This window comes from Stegostoma tigrinum, chromosome 47 (genome assembly GCF_030684315.1).
Source record: "Stegostoma tigrinum isolate sSteTig4 chromosome 47, sSteTig4.hap1, whole genome shotgun sequence".
NCBI classification, from domain to species: Eukaryota; Metazoa; Chordata; class Chondrichthyes; order Orectolobiformes; family Stegostomatidae; genus Stegostoma; species Stegostoma tigrinum.
Genome location: NC_081400.1, coordinates 3961936 through 3975903, shown reverse-complemented (window position 1 = coordinate 3975903; position 13968 = coordinate 3961936). Strand labels below are relative to the sequence as shown.

Here is a 13968-nt window from a genome sequence, read left to right as displayed (position 1 = left end):
TCCGTTTCCATGCTGTACAAATTTATGCCCCTATGTGGGTGTCACTGGCCAGGCAGCATTTATTGCTCATCCCTAATTGCCCAGAGGGCAGTTAAGAATCAACCACATTGCTGTGGGTCTGGAGTCACGTGTAGGCCAGACCGGGTAAGGATGGCAGTTTCGTTCTCATTAGTGAACCAGATAGGATTTTCCAACAATCAACAATGGTTTAATGGTCATCATTAGGGTCTTAATCTCAGATTTGTATTGAATTCCAACCCACCATCTGCAGTGGCAGGATTCAGGTCCCCAGAATTTTACCTGAGAATCTGGACTAACAGAATACTACCAGGGGTTAGGATCTGGAATGCACTCCTGGAGATGTAGAGTCAGTCAAGAGAGGCATCAGATGATCATCTGGAGAGAAATAATGTGACGAAAATATGGGGAAGAGGCAGGAGACTAGCATGGAGGTCACAATGCTTGCTTGAAGAGGCAGGGCAAACATGATGGACCAAACGGCCTTCTGCTATACCATAAGAATTTAGTGACACTGCTTTGGCATCTCATCTAGAGGATGGGATAACGATTGAGATGACTGCATCATTTTACTGCTTGGGTCAAATTTGATTTGTTACAAAGACAGAAAAAAAGAACCTTTCCATGCAGTAGCAGATACATTCTATGCCCCTACAGACCAGCAAGAACTGCAGGTGCTGGAGTCTGAGATAACACTGTGTGGAGCTGCAGGAACACAGCATGCCAGGCAGCATCAGGGGAGCAGGAAAGTGGTCATTTCTGAAAAAGGGTCCCCACCCGAATGGTCAACTTTTCTGCTCCTCCAATGCTGCCTGGCCTACTGTGTTCCTCCAGCTCCACACACCGCTATCTCTGCACGCTAATCCTGCTGTGTATTCACCTTGGCCCAAAATTCTGCTCCTCGTACTGGAATCCATCTCCCAGCATCGAAAAGACACTTTCTGCCTCATCTCCCTGTGCAGCTTCTGCATCACATCAAAGTGTGGGGCTGGATGAACACAGCAGGCAAAGCAGCATCTTGTGCTCCACAGTTATCTCGGATTCTCCAGCATCTGCAGTTCCCATTATCTCTGCATCACATCAGTCGGCTGCAATATTCCACTGTCTTCTGGGGCCATCTGAGAGATGTAATGGAAAGGGAGGGAAGGCAGCTGGGACAGAGGTAGACCCGCTGGGAGCTGCTGCTGATCGAAGAGATCATGCGTGACAGTTCCAGCCAATCTCTGCTGCATTGCAGTGGAGAAAGAGAGAGAGACACAGAGCGATAGCTGCCTGAGGGGGTGGGGACAGCATCTCAAAGCTGTCTCTCTGTCTTACACAGACACACCGCTCCTTGCAGGGACATACAAAGAGCTCCGTTCAGCAGTCCAAGGCAGAGCGGAACATTTTCCGGAAAAAGGTCAGTATCTGTCTCATTTTCCGCCCAGGTCATTTATTTCCTCCCCCACCACCACCTCAAATATTTAATATTTACCCGAGCTGTCATTCACACTCAGTTTGCTTCTGTTATAATATCTGGAGATTTGCTTTCATCTCAGAGACGTAAGATGGCATTTTTAAGACATTTTCTTCACGTTTTAAAACCATGTCGATTTATTAGCTGCAGGGGACATTAATCGGAAAATGCTTATTTTGTAAATGCGGTGAAGGCAAATTTTTTTTTGAGCATCGCCTTCAAATTTTCCTGATCTATTTTTGGTTATGTCTATTTCTGGGCCAAGTGGCCTTCAGAGACAGATTAAGGATTTCTCTGTGTATGGGTAATACCAAAATCGGGCATCTCTGGAGGAAGATGCCAGTGGTACAGAGGTCCCAGACACACAGGAGACATACTGCAGAATGGTTCCAGCTGCTTCTCTAGGGTGGGGCACACCTTTCATCATTAAATCAGCAAGACAATGCAAATTCAGTCTCTGGGAGACTGCTGAAGGGCGCAGGGAGGGATAGGGGAGTCACAGGCTGGAGCAAGAAGTGGTGGCCAGGGGTGGGGATTTGCCAAATTATTTTCAACGCTGTCTATTGTTTAATCAGAGAACTGGAAGTGTCCACAACCAAGGGTCAGCTGAGAAGGTAGTGGTCATTTCTGCTGGTCACTGGGTTATTCCAGATTCTGGGCAAATGCTTTGTTCAAATCCTACCAAATGCACAATCCGGCCACCTCAGAGATGAATTCAGGATTTGTGTCGGGATCTAAACTGAGCATCCCTCATGGAGAGTATGCAGCTCAGAGGATGAATTAAATGCAATCTGTTAATTAATCGACTTGGAAGAATCATAGAGATGTACAGCACGAAAACAGACCTTTTTGGTCCCACTCGTCCATGCCGACCTGATATCCTAAATTAATCCCATCTTATTTGCCAGCATTTGGTCCATATCCTTCTAAACCCTTCCTATTCATGTACCCCTCCAGATGCCTTTTAAATGCTGTAACTGCCACTTCCTCTGGCAGCTCGTTCCATCCACCCTCTGCGTGAAAAAGTTCCCCTGTAGGTCCCTTTTAGATCTTTCCCCTCTCACCTTAAACCTATGCCCTCTTGGTTTCGATTCCCCAACCCTGGGGGCAAAGATCTTGGCCTATCCATGTCCCTCATAATTTTATAAACCTCTATAAGGTCACCCCCCCGCCCCCAGCCTCCGATGCTCCAGGGAAAATAGCTCCAGCCTCTCCCTGTAGCTCAAACCCAATGTTGGCACACACGTTTGTAAATCTTTTCTGACCCCTTTAAAGTTTCACAACATCTTTCCTATAGCAAGGTATTCCAATCGTCATGAAGGGTAATTGAATACCCAAAAAATTTGCATGTGAATGGATAGATTTTATTAGCAGATGGGTGCACGTCTGCTGACAATTTGAAACTCAATTATCTCATGCAGCTAGAACCAGATTTGATTTCTTTTCTTTGCTGTAGTCGTATGCACGTCCTGTTTAGAATCTTCCCGTTGTGCGTTCGGTCGCACGCTCCTGATCTTTGGGCATCTAGTTCGGAGTGCTGAGGGCAAATGAGAGAAGGTCTGGCCAGACTGGCGACAAACAGCTGGCTGCTGACCATCTGCCCCTACCCCATGACTATATTCATGCCCGGGTGTCCCTGGGAGAAGGTACATCAGTCCAGTCAAGACCACTAGAGAGAAAGGGTGACAGACTGCTTTATTTCACCCTCCAGCTCCATTTTGACATAGTCCTTTCCTGCTCTCCCTAACCACCATCCACCCCCCTCCCCCCCCCCGCCTCCTGAGTCACGGTGGGAAGGTCACTCACTTCTGGATGGAAGAGGCAAAAAAAAGCTAATCTTTGACTGCAGTGACGCACTGGCAGTGTTCGTACCTCTGACCCAAGAGGCCTCAGTTCAAGTCCCCTCTGTTCTAGATGTGTGTCTGCACAGGCTGATTAGAGAAAATAAAACATAAAGCTAAGCTTTAGGCCTCCTGTGGCGCTGTGGTAGTGACCCTACCTCTGGTCCAAGAGACCCAGGTTCAAATCCTGCTTTGCTCCAGAAAGTAATAATTGGAAAATATCTATGAAACTAGCCTTGGTAATGACAATCATCAGCGATTGTGGTAAAAATTCCATCAGGTGCGCTAACTGGGGAAGGAAATCTGTGGTCCTTACCCTTGTCAGAGCCTACACGTGACTCCAGACCCCACACAGCGATGGGGGGAGGGGGGGGTCATCTCTTAACTGCCGTTCAGACTTGGCCAACCATTCGGTTCGTGGTCAATTAAAACGAGGCCTTGCCCGCAGCCCATCCGAGGATTGGAGAATAAAAAAGATGGCGGGAGGCTCCTTGTTGGTCATGGCTAGGCCCAGGCTGCCTGTGTCAAGCTGCCGTTCTGGCAGAGGCTGTTGGTGGGAGTTCCTGTGATGTGGATCCTCTGCGATCACATCCAACTGGACTGTGCAGCCTCTCAAGGGCAGCCATGTTGAATGTTCCTCCTTTCCAGTTCCCATCGATCAATAGCGCAGCACATCATAATCGTACCACCATTACTATTGGCGACAACGCTCTGTGGGATGTTTGCCCAACCCCCATGCCTCGCCATCTACATCCACCATCTTGGGGAAAGAAATGGAAAGATCTCCATCATCTAGTTTAGCAGCCCATCGTTCCTGGCCAGTCGGAAGTCCTCTCACTTGGGCAACATCAAGGGGAGCTCACACCAGGATCAGGGATAGTGAGTGGACCACAAATTCTCTATCTCTGTGTTAAGGGCTTAACATGATACCCAAAAGATGGCTCCTCTGACAGTATGGCGCTCCCTGAGCACTGACTTCCTGACAGTGCCCACTTCCCCAGCACCGATCCTCCGACATTGCCCTGTCCCTCGGCGCTGACCCTCCGACAGTGCTCGCTCCCTCAGCACTGACCCTCCGACAGTGCCCACTTCCCCAGCACTGACCCTCTGACAGTGCCCGCTCCCTCAGCACTGACCCTCCGACAGTGCCTACTCCCTCAGCACTGACCCTCCGACAGTGCCCGCTACCACAGTACTGATCCTCCGATAACACACGCTCCCTGACGCTGACACTCCAACAGTGCCCACTCCCCTGGCACTGGCCCTCCAACAGCGCCCACTTCCCCAACACTGACCCTCCGACAGTGCCCACTCCCCCAGTGCTGACCCTCTGACAGTGCTTGCTCCCTCAGCACTGGTCCACTGACAGTGCCCACTCCCTCAGTGCTGAATCACCGACAATGCCTGCTCCCTCAGCCCTGACCCTCCAACAGTGCCCTGTCCCTCGGTGCTGACCCTCTGATTGTGCCCGCTCCCTCAACAGTGACCCTCCAGCAGTACCCGCTCCCTCAGTGCTGACTTTCTGACAGTGCCCACTTCCTCGGTACTGACCCTCCAACGGCACTCGCTCCCTCAGCACAGGTGTGGAGGACGATATAAATTAAATCTAGTCTGCAAGAAAGTGAGTGATTAATCTTTAGAACATTCATCCTGGGGCATGATTCCATCCTAATTGAAAATGAGATTTGGGGAATAATTTTGGGAATGACAGCTGGTTAGATCGATCGCACCCTAGAGACATTTGGGCCTTCTGTTTACCAATCTCCCGCTTACCGCAACGGCCTTCCCTCACTTCCCGACCTTGTACTGTTGGCGCAAAGTCATTATGGCATGGGTGGAGGCCATTCTGCCTATTGAGGCCATGCTAGCTCTCTGTCATGCAGTCCGTTTGGCCCCACCCCTGCGTTGTCTCCCTGAGTCTCCATTTCTTTTTTAACTCATTCATTGTCTCCATTTCTTCCCCTGCAACCCTTCAATGGCAAGGAGGACCAGTTTAGTACTGCTCACTGCTCGACCATTAGTTTTCTCTCATATTCCCCTGACCTGTAACTCTCGCCCCAAGCTTCGAACCTGTGCCTCCAGCCTGACTGGCAGAGACTAATTGCTACAATCAATTTATCAACTGCGAGTATGGCTGAGTATGTGGCCCGAGCGATAGAGCTGCATTCCTGAAACGACTTGCGCACAAAACACAGAAAGCTAGCACACAGGTAAAGCAGGTAAGCAGGAATGGCTAATGGAGTGTTGGCCCTGATTTCAGAGGGTTTGGAGTCGTAGGGAGGCATGACTCCAGCTGTACCACATCTGGAGAACTGTGGGCAGTCATGTGTCCCCTTATTTAAGGAAAGGTATCCTTTCATTGGAGGCAGTTCAGAGAAGTCTCATTAGGATGATCCCCAGTGGAGGAACAGTCTTATGAGCAAAGACTAATGGACTGGAAGAATGAGAGGCGATTCTGTCAGACACAGAGTCATAGAGCACAGAAACAGACCCTTCGGTCCAACTCGTCCATGCCAACCAGATATCCCAATCTGACCTAGTCCCATTTTCCTGCTTTTGGCCCATATTCCCTATTCATGCACATGTCCAAATGCCCTTTAAATGCTGTAACTGTACCAGCCTCCACCACTTCCTCTGGCAGCTCATTCCATACACACACCACCCTCTGAGCTAAAAAGTTACCTCTCAGGTCCTTTTTAAATCTTTCCTCTCTCACCTTAAACCTATGGAGTTCTGAGGAAAGGTCGCTTGACTTGAAAAGTTAACTGTGATTTCTCTGCACAGATGCTACTAGACCTGCTGAGCTTTTCCAGCAATTTCTGGTTTTTCTTCCTGATTTCCAGCATCTGCAGTTGATTTTGTTTTTATTAAACGCGTGCCCTCGAGTTTTGGACTCCCAGACTCTAGGAAAAAGACCCTATCCATATCCCTCATGATTTCATAAACTTCTATAAAGTTACCTATCTGACTCTGAAGGAAAAATAACCCCAGACTATTCGGTTCTCCCGACAGTTCAAACCCTCCAGTCCTGGCAACATTATTGTAAATCTTTTCTGCACCTTTTCAAGTTTAACAACATCTTTCCTATAGCAGAGAGATCAGAATAGTACGCAGTATTCCAGAAGTGGCCTCACCAAATGTCCTGTACAGCTGCAACGTGACCTCCCAACTCCCACAGTTAATGCACTGACCAATAAAGGCAAATCATTGTCAAATAGATGCTTTGGTCCAACCATCCCATGCTGACCCAGTTTCCCAAACTGAACCAGTCCCACCTGCTTGTGTTTGGCCTATATCCCTCCCAATGTTTCCTATTTAAGTTCCTATCCAAATTTCTTCTTAAATAATGGAGAGGTGCCTTGTAATTTTCCAATCCATTTACACAGTTCTTGAATCTAGGCTGTTTTGGAAAGAGATGATTACTCCTGGATAGGCCATAATGTGGATAAGAATACAAATGCATTTCGGAAATACCTCCCCCCCCGCCTCCACAACTACACCATAAGGCACAATTTGTGTTCCACAATTTTATTCATTGCAACTTACAACTGAAACAAATTTTGGAGTTAGCTGGCCAGGCAAACTTGTGACTATTAACTTTTGAACAGGCAATAGTTGCTTTGGTTTAAATCAATATTTTGTAATTTCACAGAAGCGATCAGAATGCCCTTTATCAGAGGGACATATTGGATTCTGAAGGGGCTTGACAGGGTCAGTGCTGACAGGGTGTTTCCCTTCATGGCAAACAGAGGGCACAGAATAAACAGACATCAATTTAAGACTGAGATGAGGAGGAATTTCTTCCCTCAGTCTTTGGAACTCCTTCCCACAGAGAGCTCGTGGTGGGGGGCGGGCGGGAGCAGCGTCCTTGTGTATATTTAATGCTGATTCAGAAGGATTCTTAATCAGTCGGGGAACCGGGCATAGAGGGCAGGAAGGGACACAATCATATTAAATGTTGGAACAGGCTCGAGGGGCCGAATGGCCTTGTCCAGTTCCTATTTCTCATGGTCCTATTTGCACCTTGTAAAACTCAGACCCTTGGGAGACAGATGCTGCTTCCCCGAATGTAATGAGGGCACCGTCTGGTGCTGCCTCAGCAGAGATGCCAAATCCAGGCCTGAGCAGTGACTGAGTCATGAATGTATTCCTGGGGCTGACAACTGCTGGCTGCAAATACAGATGGCTGACCATCCACATTTTTATCTTCTTTCATCAGAATATCTCCTCCCAGTACAGATCTGCAACCATATATAAAGCACTCTGCCTCATTTTCACCATCGGAGTATATTCGAAGGAGGAGGAGGAAGGAAGATCAAACCTGCTCAGCCATTTAATGAGATCAAAGCAAACTTACTCCTATTTATCTGCACCATCCCTTCATACTTCTCGTGCCTAGCGATCCATCCATCACTGTCTTGAATGTATTCAGTGGGGGAGAATGGGGGCTCATTCCCATGAGAAATGGGGGTGAAACAATACAATTTGCTTCCTGGGGAGTGTGGGAGAATGAGGAAGTAGGGAAGAACGGGGGCCTTGCTGCCACAGCTGGCAGGTTTACTTGAAGTGGAAAAGCTGGATAAACACACAGAGGGGAAGGGGACAGAAGGATTGTGTGACAGGGAGCTAATGATGATGGTGTTGGGAGGCAGGCTGGTGCACAGGAGAGGGGCCGAATAGCCTGTTTCTGCCTGGTATGCTGCTAGATAAGCAGGGGTAACAATGGTGAAGCAGGATTGTCCGTGCTGCCCCGTTCCAGAACTGACCCCTGGACTGTGGCCAGTTCATACAATGTGCATTGTTTCTGCTTTACATACGAAATAAATAATTCCTTACCAAAGGAATTGCGCTCAACTGCCATTCTTCCTGAACAATCCCCAAGGTAGGAGCTGTGCAGAGGAAAATGATTTAAAAACAGAGAAAAAAAACGCAATGACTGAAAAATATGCAAAGATCTGCAGGGAACAAAGGCAATAAGTATTCAATTGGAATGAGTGAGTCATGGTTATTTGTCATTCCTGCTTGTTGCTAGGTCTCAGAGGTTGATCCTGGTGATAGAAAAATAGTCAACAAGAGTAGGGCGGATACTATCATAGCCAATCAGCCAACTCAAATCCCTGTTCCCGCTTTCTCCCCCACAGGGTTACTCCAGAAGAACTTAGCTGTTGGGGAACCGGGGTTTCAAGGCAACATAACTGGTGTACGAATCCAAAGAGCTCAGGGCAGGGCGAGACATAGTACCGAATCCCACACCGACCCTTCGAGCAGCATCCCACCCAGCTCAATTCACTGTTCCTGTCACCCTGCACTTCCCACGGCCAATCCACCCTAACCCGCACATCCCTGGGCACTACGGGACAATTTAGCACGGCCAATCCACCCTAACCTGCACATCCCTGGGCACTAGGGGACAATTTAGCATGGCCACTCCACCATAACCTGCACATCCCTGGGCACTACGGGACAATTTAGCACAGCCAACCCACCCTAACCTGCACATCCCTGGGAACTACGGGACAATTTAGCATGGCCAATCCACCCTAACCCGCACATCCCTGGGCACTACGGGACAATTTAGCATGGCCAATCCACCATAACCTGCACATCCCTGGGCATTATGGGACAATTTAGCACAGCCAACCCACCCTAACCTGCACATCCCTGGACATTACTGGACAATTTAGCACGGCCAATCCACCCTAACCTGCACATCCCTGGGTACTACGGGACAATTTAGCATGGCCAATCCACCCTAACCCGCACATCCCTGGGCACTACGGGACAATTTAGCACAGCCAACCCACCCTAACCTGCACATCCCTGGACATTACTGGACAATTTAGCACGGCCAATCCACCCTAACCTGCACATCCCTGGGTACTACGGGACAATTTAGCATGGCCAATCCACCCTAACCCGCACATCCCTGGGCACTACGGGACAATTTAGCATGGCCAATCCACCATAACCTGCACATCCCTGGGCATTATGGGACAATTTAGCACAGCCAACCCACCCTAACCTGCACATCCCTGGACATTACTGGACAATTTAGCACGGCCAATCCACCCTAACCTGCACATCCCTGGGTACTACGGGACAATTTAGCACGGCCAACCCACCCTAACCCGCACACCCCTGGGCACTACGGGACAATTTAGCATGGCCAATCCACCCTAACCTGCACATCCCTGCGCACTACGGGGCAATTTAGCACGGCCAATCCACCCTAACCCACACATCCCTTGGCACCATGGGACAATTTAGCATGGCCAATCCACCCTAACCCGCACATCCCTGGGCACCATGGGACAGTTTAGCACGGCCAATCCACCCTAACCTGCACATCCCTGGGCAATACGGGACAATTTAGCATGGCCAATCCACCCTAACCCGCACATCCCTGGGCACCATGGGACAATTTAGCACGGCCAATCCACCCTAACCTGCACATCCCTGGGTACTACAGGACAATTTGGCACGGCCAATCCACCCTAACCCACACACCCTTGGGCACTACGGGACAATTTAGCACGGCCAATCCACCCTAACCCGCACATCCCTGGGCACCATGGGACAATTTAGCATGGCCAATCCACCCTAACCCGCACATCCCTGGGTACTACGGGACAATTTAGCACGGCCAACCCACCCTAACCTGCACATCCCTGGACACTACGGGACAATTTAGCATGGCCAATCCACCCTAACCCGCACATCCCTGGGTACTACGGGACAATTTGGCACGGCCAATCCACCCTAACTCGCACACCCTTGGGCACTACGGGACAACTTAGCATGGCCAATCCACCCTAACCCGCACATCCCTGGGTACTACGGGACAATTTGGCATGGCCAATCCCACCCTAACCTGCACATCTTCAGAATGTTGGAGGATACCCACACAGACACAGGGAAAATGTGCAAGCTTCTCACAGATCAAGAGTGGGATTGAACCCAGGCCCCTGGCATTGTGAGGCAGCAGTGCTAACTCTGGCTAGCCAGAGACTTTTCCCTAGGGGGAAGTAGCTATTACGCGGGGTCATAGTTTTAAAGCGAGCGGAGGTAGACACAGGGGAGACGTCAGAGGTAGGTTCTTTACTCAGACAGTGGCAGGGGCATGGAATGCATTGTCGGAGAGGATAGTGGAGTTGGCCTCAATAGGGGCATTTAAGTGGCTATTAGATAGGCATATGAATGATAGTATAAGGTAGAGGGTGGAGATTTGATAGACCTTAGGTTTAGGGTAAAAGTTCGGCACTACATTGTGGGCCGAAGGGCCTGTATTATGCCGCACTGTTCTCTGTCCTAACTACTGAGCCACTGTGCTCTTTACCAGCCTTACCTGACTTAGAATCATAGAGCCATACGGAATGGAAATAGAATCTTTAGAGGCAGACAGGTGAACTGATAGAAGTTTGTAAAATCATGTAGATAGGGTTAATGATAGTTAAGTTTTTCCTAGAACGGGGAGTTTCAAGATCAGGGGCACATATTTAAGGTGAGAGGAGAGAGACTTTAAAAAGACATGGGGGCAATTTGTTTGCACAGATAGCAGTTCGTGTGTGGAATGAACTTCCTGAGGAAGTGGTGGGATGTGGGCACAATTACAACATTGAACAGACACTTAGATAAGTACATGAATGAGAAAGGTTTGGAGGGATATGGGCCAGGAGCAGGCAGCTGGGACTAGCTTAGCTTGGCATGGCCTGGCTGGACTCAAGGGTCTGTTTCTGTGCTGTTTCACTCCATGACCTGGGCCTACACATGACTCCAGACCCACTGAAAGGGCTCAAGCAAGACGCTTGGTTCAGGGGGCAATTATAAAACCGCACATGCCAGCTTCACCAGCAGCGCCCACTTCCATGAAGGAAATTGAGGCCGAAGTCCTAGTTGGTGCCCCAGGAGTGGGTGGAGGGTGTTACGTTGTCCTCGGTATCACCTTTACAGTGAGACACTTCATTCCAAACCTCCTACACCACACCCCCACAATTCAAAGATCCCCCTCACACCCACCAACAGCCCTGTGAGACTCGCCTCGCGTGTTCCCTGGGTTTGGAAAACCCCCTGACCAGAAGGGGAGGGGGGGGGGTGCGCAAAGCAGGTTTCCCTGCCATCACTGCTCCCGCAACAGGTTGATCTTCTCTGCTCCTTGATAGGATCTTGCTGGACTGCATAAGCTTCGGCCTAAGAGTCCTAAGAATCCTAAGAGCTTCAGGATAGTCCTTTGGATTACTAAAGAAGAATGTTGGAATTTTGGTTGCACCTTTTGCTGCCTCACAGCCAAAAAAATCCTTCTGAAGTGTGGTCAATGCTGTAACAGAGGAAATTTGCACATAGCAAGCTCCCATTGTACAGCACCTCGTAACTGAGCTTCAGGGAGAGGCTGAATAGGCCGGCGCTATTTCCCTGGAGCGTCAGAGGCTGAGGGGTTGACCTTATAGAGGTTTATAAAACCATGAGGGACTTGGTTAGGGTGAACAGTCCCCCCAGGGTAGGGGAGTCTAAAACTAGAGGTGCATAGATTTATGGTGAGACAACATTTAAAAGACACTTTGATAGAGGGGAAAGATTTAAAAGGGACCTGAGGGGCAACACTTTCACGCAGACAGTGGTGTGGGTAAGGAACGAGCTGCCAGAGGAAGTGGTGGAGGCTGGTTTAGTTACAACATTTAAAATGGTACCTGGATGGGGACATGAATAGAAAGGGTTTGGGGAATGGGCCAAATGGGACTGGATTATTTTAGGATATCTGGTCAGCATGGATGAGTTGGAGCGAAGGGTCTGTTTCTGTGGTGTACGTCTGTATGATCCTGTTTGTGCCTTTGCTTTAGAGATGTCGGGTGAGGGATAACTATAAGCTCCAGGACCTACGGGGTGAGCTAGTCATCTCCTCACACACACACACACACACACACACTTCAATAGTCGTAATTTCTTTTGCATCCAGCCAAGAGGGCAAATAGGCCATTCAGCCCATCAGTGTCCTCCACCATTCAATGAGACCGTGGCTGACTTGATCATCCTTAATTCCATTTACCCGCCTTTTCCCAATAACCCTCATAACAGCATCTCTGGCGTTACAGGACCACCTCAGCGCTGTATTGCATGCGCTAGCCTCACTTATCCACAGAATGAGCCCACGGGTCTCTGGCATGTAAGCGAAGTTGTTATCATGATACAAAAACAGAAGTCTCTGGAATAGCTCAGCAGGTCTGGCAGCATCTGTGAAGAAAAATCCTACTTAACGTTTCAGGTCCTTCTTCAGAACTGTCGCCAGGATAGATCGAGTGCTTTATATATATCTATATAAATGCAAGTCTTTTCTTGAGAATTTAATACTCCCTTAGTGCCTGTTTGCATCTCCCCAACCATTCTGGTGCCCTGATCTAAGGGAGGATAGATTGGCATTGGGCACAGTCCAGAGATGTTTCACTTGGTCATTTGAGGTTTGGTTGTGTAGGTTAGAGCAGGTGCTCATTGAAGTTTAGAAAAATGAGAGGTGACCCACAAGATTCATATGAGGAAATTGACAGAGGTGATGTAGACATCTCGCAATGGAATCTCGCCAAAAATTGAAGGTATTGTACTAGGCCAGTGTTCCGTCCTCCTCCTCCTCCATGTCCTGTGAATTGCGAGGTGCGCCCACAGAGGTCTGTAGCCCAGTGCCAGATGTAGACAGGTTATTTCGCCTTGTGTGGGAGAGTCTCGGGCCAGGGGGCACCATCTCAGAATAAGGGGTCGCCCATTGAGGACAGAGATGAAGAGGTCATTTCTTCTCCCTCCGAGGGGAACGAATCAGTGGAATTCCTTACCACACAGGGTCTGAGGCATTGAGTATATTCAAGGCTGAGATTTTTAATCAGGAATGGGAATTTAGGGTTATTGGGAAAAGGCGGGTAAATGGAATTGAGGATGATCAGGTCAGCCACAGTCTCATTGAATGGTGGAGGACACTGATGGGCTGAATGGCCTACTTCTGCTCCTACATCCTAGGGTCTAGGAGCACTGCTTCTGTAAGGTTGTCATTTGGTCTGAATGCATTGACTGAACCCATCGACTGTGACCGAATTCCACCCCTCTCCCCTCAATTCCCTGCTCTCCCCTCAACTTTCTGTGTTTTTTTTTCCAGTTCAAAGATGCTGGACCTCCTGAACAGCCAGTTTGACTCCTTTCTTTTCTGGAGGACCCCCATCCCCATGGTGGACATCTCGGAGATTGAGGTGCTGGGTCTCGATGTGCCCAAGTCTGGCGCTGGGCTACAGACCTCTGTGGGCACACCTCGCAATTCACAGGACACGGAGGAGGAGGACGACGGAACGCTGGCCCAGTACAATACCTTCAATTTCTGGCGAGATCCCATTGCGAGTTTCAGCGGCCTCGACTTGGAACTGCTCTGAGTTGGTTCTCCCACAAGCGTCGCATTGAATGAGCTGTTAATGTATTGTTCATAACCCATAAAGTTTTACCATTTATGTGTGAAAGACTTGCTTGCTTTGCTGCCAGCTTGTCCCTGTCGTCTACAATTGCCCCTTCAAAATGTGTGTAATGTCCTCCGTAGCTCATTTCTTTAGCTTCCTGTCAAGATGATGCAACGCAGGAGGCGGCCGTTCGGCCCTCTGTCCGTGTGCTGACTCTTTTCAAGGACCATGC

At 49.1% G+C, this 13968-nt stretch overlaps 1 protein-coding gene across 1 annotated transcript; it reads left to right on the top strand.

The window, feature by feature from the left end:
* The first annotated feature begins 1238 nt into the window (after positions 1-1238).
* On the top strand, positions 1239-13799 carry mllt11 (MLLT11 transcription factor 7 cofactor). The gene is made up of 2 exons (XM_048525656.2): positions 1239-1417; positions 13448-13799. The coding sequence occupies exon 2, from the start codon at positions 13455-13457 to the stop codon at positions 13713-13715; it is 261 nt and encodes an 86-aa protein (XP_048381613.1). The 5' UTR covers positions 1239-1417; positions 13448-13454; the 3' UTR covers positions 13716-13799.
* Positions 13800-13968: the final 169 nt, after the last annotated feature.